Raw genomic sequence first — 19,546 nt, 5'->3', positions numbered from 1 at the left:
TGATTAATTGCTATGAAGATCACACTTATGACACAGAATTTATGGATGGCAGGTAAAAAGGAGTCAAACCTTCCTATAAACTTCAATGTCCTCCAAGCCGTACAGTTGCCTGTTACTTACAAGTTGGGTTTGGGGTAGTATGTGGTGGTTCTTTGGGGTGGAGTGATGGTGGCGTTTTTTCTTCTGAAACCAGTATTAGACTCTAAATTCAGTTTGATTCCACCAGTTTTATTCACTGTGGGAGAAGACCACTTTCCAATACAGTAAGCTTAGTAATTTATGTGCCTTTCTGATTCATTTACGGTGCAATAAGGCCACGAGTAGTTCTGCATCTGATGGAGATTTGCAGTCTCCAGGACGATTTTTTAGATGAAGCTCAGAGGTGGAAAAACCCACAAACATCCAAGCGCTGCCCTCTCTGGCCCCAGTGCACAAGATACACAACTTCAAAATAATAAAGCAGTGCATGTAAATTTTCAGTTACATCTTCTGCAGCAAAACTGTGTTATCAACTTGGAGCATGTTTGTATCAAGTCACAATTTTATAGTGAACAAAACAAACAAATTTCATTATCAGTCATACAGAAGGGTCTATTTTGCCTTTGCAACCAAAAATGGAGCACTCAGTAGTAAAAGGGTAATTCTTCATCAGCCATGACAGAGACTCTCATTTTGATACATCCAATCGCACAAAAAAGACACTAATAAAGTAACCTGAATTAAAATCTAAGATATACCAGTATTTCTGAATAGATCTATGTTATTTAAACACGAAAGCAGACACTCCTGAATATAAAGACTGCTTCAGTGGCTTTTTTCTTATTTTGCTCCATCATAATGACTTCTTTCAGAAGTGCATCTGCACATTTCACTAGTGTTCTGCTTTGTCTCTTGTTACTTGTTATTTGGGTCTGTTACAGACCCAAATAAGTCTGATTGCAGCTTCTTGCAGCACATCATTCAGTGGCCAAACTGGACATCCCACCATGGAGCAAATGGCCCACAGAATAATAAACATTTTTTGCTTTGTCTCAAACTTTTCCAGGCTGACTGCAAACACAATGGGTATATATACAGAATTCTGCTCCTCCCCTGAGGACAAGGCACTCTGTCATCAGTAAACTTTGTCCAGAGGACAAATCACAAATTCTGCATTATAAGGCCAGTCTGCTGCTGCTAAGGCAGGACAAAGTAGCATAATTATTTTTCCAAGATTTGACATTAAAAACTTTTTGATAAGATTTAAATGTCCCCCTCATTAAATCACTGGATCAAAAGAGCTGAACTATGGAAAATTTAATTTATACCTTTCAATCACAACTACTGTGAATCACAGTAATTATACTTTATACTTTCAAAACACTACACGAATGTCTACAGCATGCCTGTGTAGAAAGTTAGCTTTATATTTGAAGTTGATATAAGGGATGAAGAAACCTGTTACAATGTTCTCCAGTTGATTCACATAAAAAAGCCTCAAGCTACTTACACCAGGATTCTCATGTTCCAGAAACCAGAGATAAGCTGAGTTGTTCAGTTGCAACATCTAATTTTAAGGATTTGTTCATTTCTTTAACACGCATTTCAAACAGAGGACTTCATTTACCTTAACTGTCAGGTCCTCTCTTAAATTCATGGGTTTAACTGATTTTTATTTCATAAACCTCTAAACTTGGAATTGCCTATATGTTATTGAATTGAAAGGAATTTTTTTTTTTAATTTTTCAAAACACACATATCTCTTGGTTGTATTTTCCCAGTGCAATGCTAGAAGCTTTTTTTTTACTCCAATCCTGTAGCAAATACTGATAATGGCTCTAACTTTCTTAATCTCAAAACATATTCAAAAGCAAGATTACCTCAAAATGAACTGCTGAGGCTAGACAATCTAAGAAGTCCATCTACCTCTATTTCATCTTGCATATTATTCAGTTATATATTGTACAGTCCCTAAGGGAAAAAAGAAACATAGGAAAGTAACTCAGAAGAGCCATCAGCCATTAAAGCGTTGTTTATCTTCAAACAGTACCATCTCTTCTCAGAATGTAAGTCAACATACCCATAACACCTGCCAGGGTGAAACTGCTCTGCCTAAATATCTTGGATGAGTATTGGAGCCAATTAAATTTGTACTAGCCTGTTCCAGGGAAAAGGCTTTATTGGAATACTGCAGCACAATGAATGTTTCAGAAAAAATTTTTGAGAATCAAACATACAAAATTCATCTATCTTTTGGAGGAAAGGGCAAGAAAGGAAAAAAAGAGACCCCAAACCCCCTGATACTTGTTACATCAGAACATTTACAATGGTACATAAAAAGGCTGTAGAAAGCATTTATTCTAATAGCCTTGGATGTTCAATCCGTGTAATTGTCCAGTCTGGTTTTGCTCCTTCTGTAAATTCTCTTTGGAACCTGGAAAAGGAAAGAAAGTAAATGAAGGGCTGTTAAAACTTACTAATCTTATAGAGCTACTAATACAACAAGAAATCATGACAAAAGATTTTACTTCAGAGTTATTCCTGTAACAGCTACTTAGACTCTAGTGCTTACTCCCCAAAATGGAAGATTAAAATTATTTCTATGACAAGAAACAAAATCACTGACTTCAGAGTGTTTTGGTTCAGATCCCACATACAGGATCAGCCACAGTAGAGGCCCAGATATCAAGGGTTTTCACAGCAGTAACTATGAATAAAGCTTTGTGGCAGATCTTCATCTGTCAATAAAGGGTTTCATTTAATGGGATGGTAATTGCATTGAGAAAGGAAATCACATGCTACACATTCTACTTGAAAATTTTCATTTTTACTGAACTATACTCTAAAGAGTAATGTATTTTGAGAACTACATCAAAGATCAAGTTAACAGTAGCACTGAATCTCCCTGAAAGAAAACTCCAGAGTTGTCAACAAGAAAATGAAAATCTCCACTCCTATTTTTAAAGTGCCTTTTGTAGTCATTAATGACTTCCTCTCTGAGCATGTCAGCTTTGACTGCTTGTCATCTAAAGATAAGCCTAAGCTTCAAGCTGAATATTCATGCTCCTAAATAACTTGCATATCACAGACAAGAGCAGTATAACATTATTGCTTTGCAATTATATGCAAATCCACGCCTGCAAACTGTCTTCTTCAGACATCCAAATACTTAACACTGGGCTTCCAAGGCTTGTAGTGTCTTTGCCCATTTGTGTTTAGGTTAAGGAACACATACTTCCAAAGATCTCTCTGCTGGGGATTGGGAAGATATTTAAGCTTTAAGGGAAGGCTCTTAAGGTTAATGGAACCTCAGAAGCCTCTAACTCTAAGGAAGATGCTGAATTCAGCTAAGGGATGGATCCACAAAAATCCATTCAGGCAAAAAGCATTGCTGTCCTCATGAGTGTTACCTTTGCTTCAGAGCTCCTCATCAAGTAGACCCCATACTTTCAATTTCAAATGTGGGAGTAAATCATTGACCATATTGCATTTCTCACACAAAAATCGTCGCTTCTCCCAACTTCTGAGAATCTTATTTTCAGTACATTTTGCCAACTGTGCATATATTTTCTGCACTGCTCTGACATCAGTACACCAACACAGACATTACTTACAAGCATTCCTGTGAAAAATCCATCTACCTAATGTGTGCTTTGAAGGCTTGGATCAGTGGCATGAATTATTTGAATACCAGGTGATGCTTCCTTTGTTCTGCCTTTCTGCAGAAAGTATTTGGCTAAATAATTTCCTCTTTCATGAGCTACTTTTTCAGCTAATTGCAGTTCTGACTTCTGTGGGGAAGTGACAAGTCGACAGCACTACACTTTACTGCTTGGCTTGACTGCACTGCTGTTAGCTGAGCTACAAGAAATGCAAAACAAGAACTGGCCTATTTCCTGAAAGCTGCAGGAGCAGTATAGGAAAGGATCAGAAACCTCACTCAGTGCTCCAAATACTTCTCTTCCTGATAGAGAAAGAGTTCCCATTAATGTCAACTCAGAAACTCAGGTAATAACATAACGACTTTGAGGGGTATTTAAAAAATTTGGCCCTAAAATCAAAACTGGAAAGCTGGATGAGAATGAACTTACTTTAGAATCAAGGTAAATTAAACCACACCAGGTTCTGCACTGGCACAGTGTGAATGCCTACAGTTCCCCAACTGCTTACCACACAGCCAGCACACGTACGTGGGGAAAAAAAAGGACAAGTAAACTTACTCATAGTTTGCTGTTAAAAGATGTTTTTTTTCTTTTGTGCTTTCATCTCCAAACACAATCTGAAAAACTTTGGCTCCACCTGGTACTTCATCAGGTAGATTAGCACCATTCAGATACCAGAAACACATCAGGATGCTAACAAACTTTCTTCCTGTTGGAAATAAATCAAAGCACGAGTTAGATCTCATGTTTCTCATTGGTCAAATACTCCTATTTGCTACCTAGCATATATTCTAGTGAGACTCTAGAAGGGCAGCTGACTTCAGCCATAAAGAATACAGGATAGAATAATAACTGATAAAGCTATTAAGTGCCATATTCATGCTGTTTGGCAACAATAAAAATACTCAGTAGAAAAGTATGTATTTTAGCATGAGTGTGGTGTGACATTGCATATTATGAAATTGTGTGACAAAAAGCTGGTTCCCACAAGGTCCAGAACTAACTACTGATATGACAAAAGTACATAGAGTAGTACAAACTCAGGAACAATCTAAGAGGAAAATAATAATGCCTATCTCCCAAATCAGTAAAAAAGCTCATTGGGTCTGACTTTTAATTTCAACTTGAAGTGCTCAATGGAAGCCCCATGGTTGGAATACAAATAATCTCAACTGTGTCTGATAAGGAACAGAACACTTAATGTTGGTATCCAACCAAAAGAAAAACTTGTTTGAGCTCATCACTAGCTTAATAAAAACAGTCAGGGAGCCGTAGAACAAAATACATTATACGAAAAAAAGACTAGAACAGCAAAATTGATTTCATTATCCAGCCTTCATTATTCTTCTTGGAGGATGTATTTTCGTTGTTGAAGCAAACAGCTTTCAGTATATAGTAGAAAAATTGGTTTTAAGTGGTTTCAGATTGCTGAGGACTAACAACATAAAATTCTGTACAAAAGAAGAGGAATAAGCAAAACCTAAACGAACAGTACCATGACATATTAACAATAAACTCTTGTTTCTGGTTTAAAAGGAAATCAAGAAATTACATACAGATGAGCTACAAACAAAAAAACAAGGAAAGGGAAACAGTACTCAAAAACACATCTGCAAGGAAAACACCTGCTTAGTGGGACACCAGGAAATAAAACTGCTCATTGCTGAAATGTTTTAGGATTCTAAACATACCATCATCATCATAGTAAATGCGAACATCTCCTTCTGTTGTGTACATGATTGAATCAATGTCAGCTGCTAAAGCATCCCTGTGGCTGTCAGGGAGCAAAGAAATCTTTTCCTTCAGCACCTGAAGTACCTAAATTCAGAAAAACTGTCAGTTTTTCATTAGGAAATTGAAGTAACAATCTTTTTCTACTGCAGTTAATAAAATGAGCTGTATTGCTAAAATATTTGTGCAACATACACCACAGCGGAAGTGAAAAGCACTGGGAGGTCTGGGCACTCCTAACCCTCATTCAGCAGCACTGAAGACTCATTTACTGCTCAAAACCAATGGAAAACAAGTATCTTAAAAAATGCTTAGAAAAGGTACTGTCAAAAGAGTAGCTGCATTGCAAGGCACATAACCACAGAAAACACCAGTTAAGCTTCCACAGTCACACGCTCTGCGTTCTCACTGATGATTTCTCACTATGTGTAGGTTCCTAAGCTTTTGGTTCAATTATTTCTTAGTTATCTTTTACAAATTTCATTGAAAATCAGTTTCATTGCCACCAAGTTTTTCTTTGCCATTTTGTGATCCACATTGCCTTCAAAAAAAGCTTAAACACTTGCAAAACAGAAAAGACTGCAAAATCATTGCTCTGGGAATTAAGTTCCATCCCACATTCACACTCAAAGTATCTGAGTGTCTTACAACCTACATTACTGTGCTAAGTAGAAAAATGGCGTGGTGCACAAACTGCACACCTCAAACACTACATGAGAAAGTCAAGTCACAAGAAAAGATGAAACTGTGCAGCATGTATTTTTCAGTAATACTCAGTTTTTGCCCTAACTTGATTTGCCATTTCTGAACAACAAACAAATACAGAGGTTACACAGAAGCAAGAGGCAATCTTCACTAGAAGATATTGGTTTCTAGTCCATTTTTCAGATACAAAATTCATTGGTCAAAGAAACAATGAAGTAGTGTGGTATCACAGCCTCATCTGCTACATCATCAGGTTACCTGAGGTCTCTGGATCCAGGTAAAACCTGAAAAATTTAAGATGACCAGAGGGAGTTCTTTCAAGAGGAAGCAGAGGAGATGCTCTTTGAAAACAACAGCAAGAAACAAACTCACATTTTATTGCTATCTCTGTTCAGAGAGAGGAGGCAAGACTGTTCAGAGGGGATGCACTAGAACAGCACCAGAGTTTTTGCTGCAAAGGCATGGGTGGCAATAGGGCAGGCCACGCTGACATCCTGTAACACGGCAGACAGAGACCTGGAGTATCTCCTCCACTTCACTCTGATGCATCTGCCACCTCCATGCCCTGGGAAGGCCAAGACAACTTCAGCAATTAAAAATTCATAAAAACACAGAAAACACAGCACTGATATTTAACCAGGTCAGTCATACCCCTGACACCACGACACAAGACTGAGGCCTTTCAGCCCAAATCAGTAATTGGCTGTATGATCTGTGTGGGAGTGGGAACACATCAGTGCAGCAGGGATGAGCACAAAACCCTTCCTTTCTTCATCTGAATTCTGGTGCACAGAAGCTTCAGCTGCCTGCCTACACCTGGAGACTCACAATTCCACCTGCCATCCAGAACCCGCTGTCTTTCAATCCTTCCTGGTACACCAGTAATCTTTTTGGCATTTGGTCCTTATGCTCAATGGCCAAAATGTACTTTAAATACAGTAAATTAAATTAACTTAAATTAAGTTTCATGCCTTGAAATTAAACATAAAAAAAGCTGCAGGACAAACAATTGGCCTGTTCTGTGATACATTGGTTTTCCCAAATTAAACCACTGGCAGTACTTATAGGTAATGACAGGTCAAATGCATGTTACTTCACAATGGAAAATCAGTTGCTAGAACAGGAGATGGAAAGCACTTACCTCTGGTGACACAAGTTCATCCAGCAGGTCAAGTTTACGCTGAGACAGCAGCTTTGAAACAACAGAAAAGGCCTACCAAAAAAAAAAATATATACATGAACAAGTAACACTAGGTTGGCTTATTTTTCAGACTAATCCATCATTACGTGACAAGGTACCCAAATATTCCATGATTTAAGATTTCAGTATCTGCAGAAGGTATCACCATTAAAATGTAAGCATTAAAAAAGTGATTTCATGAACAGATAAAATCGTAAGGTTTCTTTCCAATCTCTCATTTAAAGCATCAAATCTTTTCATATTAGGTAACAGAATGCATAGCTTACTAAAACAAAAAAAGCATTGCAGTACTCTGTATCAGTATTTACTCTTTTTGATAATTCAAACAGTCTGTGTCTTTCCCTGTAAATATTTTGTTCCCCTGCCCTCTTTTTCAACTCATCTTCTGGTTTCAGTCAAAACTGAAGCTTCAATTTAGAAATTTTCTTTAGAAATCTGGTTTAGTGTCTGAACTTCAGGAAGCAAACCCCCTTTTCCCCCCTCAATTTTGCAGGTATATTTACATACAATAATGTCTCTACATATTCAATTAGTGGTCTTGCAAAGGATGTTGTGTTTAGGACTCTACAGCAAGTAAAAACAAACCAAACTAGGACAAGATAAAACAGGGGGTTCTGCACACATGGCAAATAATTTGGTACAGGTTGTGATGTTTTTTTCTCTCTTGAATTGATATTAATCATTTTAACATTATGTGTTGTTTTGAGCTTTTTTTTTTTTTTTTGTTCAAAGTAAATATAAAAACTGGAAGTTTCACAGCAGATAACTGTCATTTTTACATGATGAGCTTTGAGATCATTACCTCTTTGACACATTCTGTTGACAAAGCTTACTTGGTTCAAAATTTGGAGAAACAAGCATATATATCAGCTTTGTGTCTCCCTAAGCTTTATCATTTCAGGAAAACCTGCTGATATACATTTCCCCTTAAAGTCTCTGTAATGTTTGGAAGCATCGTCCTTCATGCTATTTTGGGGAATTGCTAAATCAGCTCAATTTAATTGTGGAATCTGGGAAAAGAAAACAAGAAATTCCTAAAGAAAAGCACATCTTAGCTTATATCACTCCCCCCCAAATGTGGTGCTTGGAGCCAGCAGTGGGGAACTCCATCTATTTTACATTTTGGAGCACACAGGTACTACAATATCCACACATGACATCAGGTTGGACATCGGGAGAAATTTCTTCACAGAAAGGGTTGTTAGACATTGGAATGGGCTGCCCAGGGAGGTGGTGGAGTCACCGTCCCTGGGGGTGTTCAGGGAAAGACTGGATGCCATGGCCTAGTTGACAAGGTTGTGATCGGTCACAGGTTGGATTCAATGTACAAGAGAGACATGGAGCTCCTGGAGTGGGTCCAACACTGAGGATGGACCCACTGAGGATGGACTTAAGGATCTCTTACAAGGAAAGGCTGATGGAATCAGGCCTGTTCAGCCTCATGAAGAGATGACCGAGAGGGGACCTCATTAACATGTATAAATATCTAAAGGGGGGTGCCAAGAGGATGGTTCCAGGCTCTTCTTGGTGGTGCCAAGAAATAGGACAAGAGGCAACAGGCAGAAATTGATGCCCAGAAGTTCCACCAGAACATGAGGAAGAACTTTACTGTGCAGGTGACTGAGCACTGGAACAGGCTGCCAGGAGAGGTTGTGGAGTCTCCCTCACTGGGGATATTCAAGGACCGTCTGGATGCAATTCTGAGCAAGGTGCTCTGGGATGATCCTGCAAGAGGAGGGAGGTTGGACGACATGATCCACTTTGGTCCCTTCCACCCTGACCCATTCTGTGATGATCTCAGAGCTCTTTTCCAACCTAATGGATTCTGTGATTCCATGAAACAAAACGCGGGCACCGCCAGGCCCCGGGGAGGCTCAGCGGGTCCTTTCCCCCCAGGCCGGCCGCTCTGCCCTCCCGAGGCCCCGCTCACCTGCTTGGCCCCCCGCGTGAACTCCTCGACGCTGAACTCCTGATCGAAGTAGAGGCGGATGAGCAGGTAGTAGAAGCGGGTGCGGAGCCAGGCGATGGGGCTGGTGATCCTCACCACCACAACGCGCCGCTGCGGGCCCTCGGGGCCGGGCCCGGCGGTGCTGGCGAACCGGGCGCTGGGCCGGGGCGGGGGGAGCCGGGCGGGCCCCAGCGGGGCCGTGGCGGCGGCGGGCGGCGGCAGGAGCCGAGGGGGGCCCGCCAGTGCCCGCGCCAGCCAGCGGACACGGCCCGGGGCCGCACAGCGCAGCGCCATGCTGGGCCTGCCCCGCCCCGCGGAAACACAGCCCGCCGCCGGTTCCGGCGCCGCGCGGGGACCTCCCGAGGCGAACGGCGGCTCCCGCCGCGCTGGGACGGGGGCTGCGGTCACCCCGTCACCGCGGGACACCTCCGGAGAAGGGGGGCGTCCCCTCCGCTCGGCCCTAGCGAGACCACGGCTGGAGTGCGGTGTCCGGTCCTGGGCTCCTCGGTACTAAAGGGACAAGGACCTACTGGAGAGGGTCCAGCGGAGGTGCCAAAGACGATGAGGGGTCTGGACCATCTCTCATATGAGGAGAGAATGCGTGAGCTGGGCTTGTTTAGTCTACAGAAGACTGAGAGGTGATTCATTAATGCATATAAATATCTCAAAGGTGGGTGCCGAGAGGACAGTGCCGGACTTTCCGGTGGTGCCCAGTGACAGGACAAGAAGCAATGGCCATAAACTTAAACACAAACTAACACACAAGAAGTTTCGCCTCAACATGAGGAAGAACTTCCTTACGCTGAGGGTGGCAGAGAACTGGAACAGGCTGCCCAGGGAGCAGCCTGTCTGGAGACATTCAAGACCCACCTGGACGAGTTCCTGTGCCACCTGCTCCGGTGACCCTGCCTTGGCAAGGGGGTTGGACTAAATGATCTCCACAGGTCCCTTCCAACCCCGAAAATTCCGTGATTCTGTGACCCGCGGGCTCCCATCCCTTGCTCAGAGGGAGAAGCCGGGAACGCTCCTGCGCGGGCTCTGCTTTCCGGGGGAAGCGGCGGGACGGACACGGGTCACCGGCGGTTATGGAGCGGCGGGAGCGGGAGGCGCTGGAGCTGGAGCGGCGGGAGCAGCAGGCCATGGAGCGGCGGGAGCAGCCGGCGGTGGCGGTGGAGCGGCTGGACGGGGTGACGCGGGAGCGGTTCCTGCGGGACATCTACCCGCGGGTACGGAGCGGGCTGGGGCTGCCCGGGGACACCGGGCAAGGCAGGAGGTGTCCGGTGACTCCCTACGGGCACATCTGGTGCAGGCAAACCGCAGGGTTTGGGTTTCTGTGCTCCCGGAGAGGTGCCGTGATCCAGCGAGTTGAGTGGGAGTTTAGGAGCAAGGAGCTTCTACAGGCAAATCCTGTCTGAGCTGCTGGCAAGCTCCGACGGCCGATCTCTGTGAGTCCGTTTCCTTTGGCAGTGGTTAAAAAAAGTGTGATCGCTGGTTTTGTTGCTTTGTCGTCTCTGTTCCATTTTTTTCCCCTCCCGAGGTCCCAATTCAAAGCAGAAGTGTCTTTCTGCTGATTTTTTTTATGTACCCTGGATCAAACCTGTTCGTGGTTGTCAGCAGGAAGGAACCCGTATAGTGGTGGCAAGAGCTTCTCTCATGAGAACACAGAGCACCACCACAGCTCAGTCTGCACCTTAACTCTGTGGTCTTTTGCAACTTTTCTGCTAAGCTCTGGCTAGAATGATTAAATCTGTTTCTTAGTCTGGCTAGATTCCTCGTTGGCCCCAGCACAAAGTGCGGGTTAAAACTGTTTTTGCCTCTGCATATCTTTCCTTACCCCATTAGGAAAAATGATTTAGTTAATAGAGACACAGTCCTATAATGTACTGCATTTTGTTTTAACATGCATCGTTCTGATTCACATTGCTTGTGAACAGATAAGTTGTGACCTTGAGTAGTGGGTCCTGGCATTCAACTGACTTGTTTGCATGGACGTACCTTGAAAAATTAATTCTGAATTTTTTTCCACTGGATGCTATGATCATTTCATCATTGACATTTCTTTTTGTTTTGTTCCTTAGAGAAAGCCAGTAGTTCTGACAGGAATGGAACTGGGCCCTTGCACAACCAAATGGACAGTAGATTACTTGAGCCAAGCTGAAGGATCTAAAGAAGTAAAGATTCATGTTTCCACAGTGCCACAGATGGATTTCCTCAGTAAGAACTTTGTGTATAGGTACTGCACTCCAAGGCCTCCTGTGTTTTAAAGGCATGTGCTTGTAACTTGCAGACATACAGTGCATCTGCCTGAAGCTGAGGGTGAGAATATGAAGATAGTTAGTGAAAACGTTAAATTATGTATTGAAGTGCTGTCCTTGATTTCTCCCTCTTGTATTCATTCTACAAATATCTTTATGCCCTGAATTTAACACTATGAGGATGAAATGAGGGCCCAAACAGCACCTTAAAAGAGATGTCATGGAGTAGTGTTAAAAAGGTATTTTGACAGAGCATTCCTCTAAGAAATTTGAGCCTGGCAGTTGCTGCCATTAATGAAAAAAGCAAACCAAGACACCCTTGATACTGGATGATATGCTATTTTATTCTACTTACATGGTCTGTTTTCAGTGTTACTGAATAGTGGTAGTTTCTGCCTCAACATGTGCCTGGACCTCTTTGAATGCTGGTGTGTGGCAGGCAGGGTATTCCACTCTAGGAGGGGTGTAGCTAATTAAGGCCAAGCTCCTTTCAAAGTTAGGATGTGCAGTTCTCAGAATGTTAGAACTACTGGATACCGCACATTTCACCAGCTCTTTAACCTTGATGCAGGTCACAAAACACCTTGCTCTCCTCTGAAGTTCCTCTTGGTTTTCAAGGGCAAATGCCTTTATTTTAGCTCTTGTTTGTTTACCCCAGGTGGGAACTGGATGTGTTCAGTCTGTTAAACTTTTAAGCAGGTGAAAGCATACACTATAAGTGTAAACAAGCTACAAGTCTTTGAGTGGAGCCTGTTTTTCTAGGGGGAAAAGCACATAACAATTATAGTACATTCTGTTCCCTGCATAATGAACTTTTGAATCTTAAAGGTTAGGTTGTACTTGAATGACTTTGCCTTATCTCTGTATTTTATTTTCCATGCTCTATTTTGTTTTGTTGTTGTTGTTTTTTTTTTAATTAATCTCTCTTACTGTGAGTTCACATCTAGTTAACCTGGTGTGTTAGTTTTAGCAGGTTTGTAGACAGCCATATGGAGTCTCTGGTGGTGCTTCAGTATAGCAGGTGTCAGGACTTCCACCTATTTCGCTTGAAATTCAGGAAGCTTTGACCCTTTCCATAGCAAGCCCCTCATTCTAATCTGAAGGGAGAATAGTACCAAAACAACAGAAACACTGAGGACTTAACATGCAGTTCTACGAGTTTAAACTGATGCATGTGAGTAGTACTGCAGTCCTGTTGTAAGTTGCATGCTCCTACCCCTGTCTTTGCGTTGGTTCTGGAACTCATTCAGCCAGGTTGTGATGTGCTGCAGAAGTCTGAATGTTTTTCTGCTGTTTTAGCTTTGCAAGCAGGTTCACTGTGAGGTCAGATGAGTGCCAGTGCTGCTGTAGGGGAGGAGATGGGGTGATAAGGGTAGACAGCAAGGACAGAGCTGTGGCAGCACCAGCATGCATCAGTTTAAGCTGTCGTGGAGCTGTACTCTCACTTTCTTCAGTAGCAAATGTAAATGGGCATGATACAACAGTCTAGCTGAAGTCAGAGCATTGGTTCTTGTTTGGTTTTCCATTGACTTCAGTGGTTGTATTTGCCTGTTACAAAGAAGCCTAAAGTTTAGAGAATTGCTCTAAGTACTGTCTGATGAATGTTCACATTCTGGTAGAAGGGATAACAGGATCAAGAAAAATTTTGCTTGAGGGTAGTTTCTTCTTAACCTTGGGTACTGGGAGGTTGTTCTGAAATGTGGTATTTATATTCAATAATTTATTATCCACTAATTACTAATGTGAGATGCTGAGATGAGTAAATGTAACATTGAACTCATAATATTAGTAACAGTGAACACGTCCCATTACTGCTTGTGCTTGGTTTGCCATTCAGCTGTCAACTGATACCAAAATCTGTAATCTGTATGAAAAGCTTCCATTATCTAAATAAATATGTAACACTTGTGTTGACCTCAGAGGGACCAGCTCTGATGCCCAGTGATTCCTTTTGAATCTTCTTAAGTTAGGTTTAGTAAAAGTTTAAAGAAACACTTGAAAATATAAAAAATGCTGTGTTTTGCTTAGCTGGAGAAGCACATATTTAAAAAAAACCTCAGATAACTGAAATAAATTTTATAGATCTACAGATGAAGATAGTTATCTGTGTTCATGCACAAATTCTTAGCAGAAAATGCATAGATATAAACATGTGTATGTTCCCTGCAGTAGTTTTCTTGATGCTGAACTTTTCTGCAAATTTATGAAAATGTACAGTAAACAAGTCTAAAAATTACACACTTATAGAAACAGTCTAAGCAAGTATTCCCAGGCTTTGGTCACAGTTTGAGTCTTAATTTGACTGGAAAGAAATTTCAGCTATGACTCAAAGCATTCAGAACTCCTAAGCTCAAGAGGGGATCTTTCCAAAGTGTATAAATAGTTGATGGAGGGAGTAAAGATGGAGCTCTATTCTTCTCCTGGTTCATGGTGACAGGACAAGGGGCAATGGGCACAAGATGAAATACAGCAAATTCTGTTAATCTATTGAACACACTTCCCCCATCTTTTACTGCAAGGGTGGTCAAACAATGGAACAAATGAAACAGGTTGCCTAGAGAGCTTATGGAGAGTCCATCCTTGGAAATGTGCAAAACCACACTGGATGCTGTCCTGGGCAAGCTGCTGTAGTTGATCCTGCTTTTGGCAAGGGGGTTGGAATGGAGGATCTCCAGAGGTGTCTTCCAGCCTCAGCAATTACAGGATTCTGTTTGGATATTTACAATTTACTGAAGTGGAGAAGTTTTTAAGTGTAGGATTTCTATCTCAATAGAACTCTTCAAATATCTGCTGCAAACACTGATTAGTCACCATGTTAAGTTAAAAAAGTAAAAGAGCAGTACATTCCATCTTATGTCTTACTTTATATGGTCTTACTTTTATATGGAGCTTATTATAAACCAGGCATTTACACCATGAGTTGTTACATTGATTCATGGTATAAATTTAAATATTTATATTTCAGAACTCTGCCTTTTGATGTATTTGTACGAAGAGCAGCTGAAGTCAACCACCAGGAGTACTTTCTTTCTGAGGTAATTTCTTTGGTGTCACAGTTTCTTCTGTCAGTTATTTTGCCGGTATATGGAAAGGAAAATGATGAATTGTAATTTAAAAGTTTACTTGATCTTAGATGTAACTTTTTTGCGGCTTGGAGCCAAGGGAAAAAATGTGAGTTGTTTTGTATGTGCCTGGTGTGGTTAACTTCAACCAGCCAGTTTCTGTTAACAAAAACTGCATACATGACTAAAAATTCCAGTCTAAAATTTAGAAATCAAACCTTGTTTTAAAATAACAACTGTATCATTTGCGTGTTTCGCAAGAAAATGTCATGAAGATATTTTAGAGTTTGATTACATCTGCTATCAAAATACAAATCCAGATTTTTTTGTGACATGATTTGTAAGTAGCACATGTGTGGCTATCTTTACATATCAATGTTCAAGCTAGGGATGTTTCAGGTAGCTGTGATTAGGAAGCAAACAGTTTTGAATGTAGACATGCTTTTTACTTTCTGTGCTACATAGAATGCTGTAAGTTTTGAAGCCAATTAAAATAACTGCCTGCATCAGTGTTCTGAGGAACTTAAAATATAATCTGCATTTGCTTTGAGGCTGTTCAGTAACAGCAATGCTGAAGCAGTTGACAAGTCTCCCCCCTTTTACTCTTCTGCTCTCAGTTAACGTATTTTCCCATTTCTTGAGATGAACAGTAGGGATCAGTAGAGTAAAGGCAGTATAACAAAGCAGCTGAATTTGTAGATGCCATTTATTTGTACCATATTTTAATGAAGCTCTGCATTAATTAATGAGAAAATACAGGCTCTTTGTTTAAGTGTTTGCATTTCTTACTAAAAAAACCAAAACCAATTCTCTTTTTGTGTTCTCTTCAGGATGAAAAGTACTATTTGCGATCAGTGGGTGAAGATGCTAGGAAGGTGAGTTATTGGAGATTACAGTTCCTATATTGTAAAGATGCAGTTTAGGAATATTTTTTTAAAGCCCATTGTCGTCTGCTGGGTGTGTAACACAGACACACAACTTACTTAGGGTCACTTGGTTTGTGAATCTGACTGGATTTAGGTCAGAATATTTAAATCTAAGTGTCTGAACTAGTTGCTGTTATATGAGAGCTTAGCTGATCACTGAAGAATACATGGCTAACCTCCCTTTCTTTAGCTTTTGTTGTAAACTAATATAAAAGGATTTCTGCCGATCTCTTGCTTTTTCAGTGTGATTTCTAGCAGTTCAAAGCAGCTCTCTGGCTGTTCTTGTTAGTATCACTGAGCGAGTCATTGCTGAAGAGCGTTGCTGTGTTCGGGTATTCACCAATACTGAAGTTCCAGCCCCATGTTTCATATGATGGGAAAAGATAGTGAAGTGCTCCCTCATTTAAATGTGCATATGTGGTTCTCTAAGAGTTATTGTCCTTCTGTTTCAGGACATTGCAGATATCAGGAAGCAGTTTCCTGTTTTGGCAAAAGATGTTCAAATTCCAGAGTATTTTGAGAAGGAACAGTTCTTCTCTAGTGTCTTCCGCATCAGCTCAGCTGGATTACAGTTATGGACACATTATGATGTAGGTAATACACGGGTTTAGCATAAAATGTTGCAGATGGCATTACAGAGTTGAGATAATAAGGTGCAAATCTCTGACAAAGATCAGAGAATCATAACAGACTTCACATTTTTTGAAATAGTGAAATGAATCACATTCAGTGGTACAGTGAATTTTAAATAGATGTATTGTGTGGGCATAATATCTTAACTGGGTTTATGTCTAATTCCATATTTGTGAGATTAAATGACGTTTTATTGTGTTCTTTTTTTTACTGTTTTGAGTTTCAGTTAAAAATCTGAAACACAGTAACTTTCAACATTTTTGTCTTCAACATTACATTCTTTTTTTTTTTATTCTAATGGCCATATTAGAATAAAATCCAATTGTACAACACATTGCCAGTTGTACAATGATTGTAGTAATTTGTGGCTGCAATGCGATAGATTCCAAATAAGATTTTCTTATAACATTGTGCAGTGAATTCTGAATAAATTTACTTATAAGAAAAATAGTTTTTGCCTTATAATTAGGAAAAAGGATCCTTATCAATAGAAAGTGAGTCAAAAAAATGAAGTAAGGGCAACATTGAAAGAGAAAAGGAATCCATAATATATTTTGTATTATATCTTGGTGGTTTATGTGTCTAAAATATGGTATGGCTTTGTGTTTTAAGATGGAAGAACTTGATTCTTGGTTTCAGGAAAAACACAAGATAGTTGGAAAGCAATACTGTGTCTCCAGACACACTATTTGTCAAGAGTGCAGTCAAGGGGATAAAGTTACTCAAAATTTTAAGTTTTTTTAATTAACTCTATGTGGAAGCTCTTGTAGCTAACTCTTAACATGGGAAGGTTTTAATAATTCCCTCTTTTAAGCTAATAATTAATTAGCTTAATCCTATATAATCACTCTTAACTTTTGGCTGACATCTCTCTTATTATGCTTATTCCAGGTAATGGATAACTTCTTAATCCAAGTCACAGGGAAAAAACGAGTTGTTTTGTACAGTCCTCGAGATGCACCATATTTATATTTATCAGGTATGCATGTCATAGGTATCTAGGTCAGAGTTTGGTGATCTTAGCTGCCTTGTGGCAGTTGCACTGTAGAAAATAGTCACTAACATAGGACTTGATATAAAAAAAGTAATTTGTTCCCTTAACTCTAATCCTGTTGGCTTTAGTCAGAGCTGAGAACAGCAGCTTTGCGTGATTGTTTTCAGCAGCTAACTGGAGGAGTACAGTGTTCTGTCTGGGCTCAAAATAGTGTTTTAAATGTCAGGAGAAGTGTTTTTTAATGTTAATAAGGTTGCAGTCACAAGACAAATGTAGACAACACTGCCATCAGGTTTCCCTGTTTTTTAGAAGACTTACAGCACAATAAACCAGTATTAAATTTGATTCAAGAACTGCCATTTCCAGCAATGTGATGATGCTTTGTTACTGTTGGAAGAGTAAGAATATTTATTCACTGAAAATTTTCCTAGGTACTAAATCAGAGGTGCTGGATGTGGATAACCCAGACATGGAGAAATATCCCCTTTTTGTGAAAGCCAAGCGCTATCAATGTCTTCTGGAAGCTGGAGATGTGTTATTTATTCCAGGTAAGTAACAAATGGTTCCTGAACGTGGCATTTTCATTTCTAGAGATGGTAAGAGGTTACTAAAGCATTTCTATGTTTAAGTGTTCTGTGAGAAGTGTTGGCAACTTTTCTACTTCCCACTGTACAATTACTCTGATAAAAGCTATTATTATATCTACCTACAAATCTTACTGTTCCTCAAGTTTAAACTTTGTGCTTATGAATTTGTGTCTTAGTAGATTAATATAATAAAATCACCTTGTGAAATCTGAAATTACTTCAGTGACTTGAGTTTACCAGTGACAAGATTTGAGTAAAGTACCATTTCTGTTCTGTAGCTCTGGCACTGTGGGGCGTGTGATCTGGTGAGGATTTTGGATGGTAGAGTTACTGGACCTTCTAGAAATTTCTAATCCTCTCTGGGGAATGGAAAGACAAGTCCTTATCACTTTTCTGAACAAGCAGAAAACAGAAAGCTCCTTCCTGGGCTGAGATGACAAATTCTGGTAATCAGGGAAAAGCATTTGAATTACTCCTATTGAACTACTCCTACTTGTTTCTGATTTTATTTTAACTCTTCATGAGATTGCGGCAGATACTTACTCTGTCACTTTTATATTATCTGGGCAATGTAAACAGGTCAGTAAACAAAAAGGCAGTAGGTTTTTAGGAAGTTATTCTAAAATAGTTTCTTAGCCTCGGACTTGTTACTTAATTTTGAACTTACCATTTGTTTCTCTTCCTAAAGAAACTTTTGGTTACACTTAGATAATGGTGTGTCACACTGTTGCTGTGTTAGCAGGTTCAGAAGAGGGGCTGCTCCTGACTTCTCCATAATAACCACACACTTTTCTCAAAAAGCATCTTTTTTGAGTGATACGCATTCCAGGTTGCTGACAAAGTCTTACCTTCATCCCACACATGCTTATCATTTGCTTACCTTTGAGTATCTCTATACTTCAGCAAGTGTTGCTTTCATGTGAAGTTATGGATTGACGTAAACATCTTGAGGAACTTCTTAACTTTGGTACAATGCAATATATTCAGGGATGAATATTAATAAATAAACAAAAAATATGGTAGTTGAGGCTCTTCCTCAACTAGGTTTAGTTTGGGCAATTCTGACACTTGTTATGAGTCACATGGAAGTTTTGGATAGTAATTTTTATTTTAGACATTCTTCTTTCTGCAGCTTTGTGGTTCCACAATGTAATTTCTGAGGAATTTGGAGTGGCCCTGAATGTCTTTTGGAAACACCTTCCCGCTGAATCCTATGATAAGACAGACACTTATGGAAATAAAGATCCCATGGCAGCCTCTAGAGCTATACAGATCTTGGACAGGGCCTTGAAAACACTTGAAGAACTACCTGAGGAATACAGGGATTTTTATGCTCGGAGAATGGTGTTACGCATCCAAGAAAAAGCCTATAGGAATGACTATGGATAAAATAACACATTGTAATTCAGCAAGCTTCTGTGCAAGTAGAAAATTGTATGTCAATGTGGAAACTGTCCATGTGTACATACATTTTGAGACCAATAAAAACTGTTGGTAAATATTCATCTATAACGAAGTTGATCTTGTACATTTTTTTTCTTGTTTTTATCATGTGTAGTGAGTACAGAGTTTGCTTGATCTGGCAGTAGTCCCTTTTCTACAGTGATATACACATTTGCAGTGCCTGCATTTATAACTGTACTGGTTTGGAATGTTCTACTTAAATTTTTCTGACCAGAAGTCCTGGTGTCTGGGCTGACAGCGTGTATGCTTACAACTAACTGCACGTCTTCTTGAGTCTGACCTCATGAAAGTTTAGGAAAGCCATAGTGGTTTCTGAGGAAGTCTAGGAAAGCCATTGTTGGTGGCTGTAATGGTCAAGGTTTCTTTTTGAGTAATAACCTGAGAATAAGTGTGGGGAGT

At 40.2% G+C, this 19,546-nt stretch overlaps 2 protein-coding genes across 4 annotated transcripts; one reads left to right on the top strand and one right to left on the bottom strand.

The window, feature by feature from the left end:
• Window positions 1-207: 207 nt before the first annotated feature.
• On the bottom strand, window positions 208-9,520 carry CUNH2orf47 (chromosome unknown C2orf47 homolog). The gene is made up of 5 exons (XM_017838319.1): window positions 9,209-9,520; window positions 7,219-7,290; window positions 5,333-5,459; window positions 4,200-4,350; window positions 208-2,413 (listed from the first exon to the last, which is right to left on the bottom strand). The coding sequence occupies exons 1-5, from the start codon at window positions 9,518-9,520 to the stop codon at window positions 2,335-2,337; spliced, it is 741 nt and encodes a 246-aa protein (XP_017693808.1). The 3' UTR covers window positions 208-2,334.
• Window positions 9,521-9,594: 74 nt separating this feature from the next.
• TYW5 (tRNA-yW synthesizing protein 5) lies at window positions 9,595-19,182 on the top strand. 3 transcript variants are annotated; one of them, XM_017838982.1, is made up of 8 exons: window positions 9,595-10,452; window positions 11,305-11,459; window positions 14,447-14,516; window positions 15,374-15,418; window positions 15,922-16,059; window positions 16,994-17,081; window positions 17,528-17,644; window positions 17,962-18,807. In XM_017838982.1, exons 1-8 carry the CDS (start codon window positions 10,312-10,314, stop codon window positions 17,982-17,984), a joined length of 777 nt encoding a protein of 258 aa, XP_017694471.1. In that variant the 5' UTR covers window positions 9,595-10,311; the 3' UTR covers window positions 17,985-18,807. The 3 variants fall into 3 exon arrangements, with proteins under 3 accessions (XP_017694471.1, XP_017694455.1, XP_017694463.1); XM_017838966.1 differs by lacking the exon at window positions 17,962-18,807 and adding an exon at window positions 18,816-19,182 and having other exon boundaries at window positions 10,323-10,452; XM_017838974.1 differs by lacking the exons at window positions 9,595-10,452; window positions 17,962-18,807 and adding exons at window positions 10,522-10,671; window positions 18,816-19,182.
• The last annotated feature ends 364 nt before the right edge of the window (window positions 19,183-19,546 follow it).

This window comes from Lepidothrix coronata, unplaced genomic scaffold (assembly GCF_001604755.1).
Source record: "Lepidothrix coronata isolate B3197 unplaced genomic scaffold, Lepidothrix_coronata-1.0 Scaffold7, whole genome shotgun sequence".
Lineage (NCBI taxonomy): Eukaryota > Metazoa > Chordata > Aves > Passeriformes > Pipridae > Lepidothrix > Lepidothrix coronata.
This window is presented reverse-complemented; position numbering and strand designations above follow the sequence as displayed.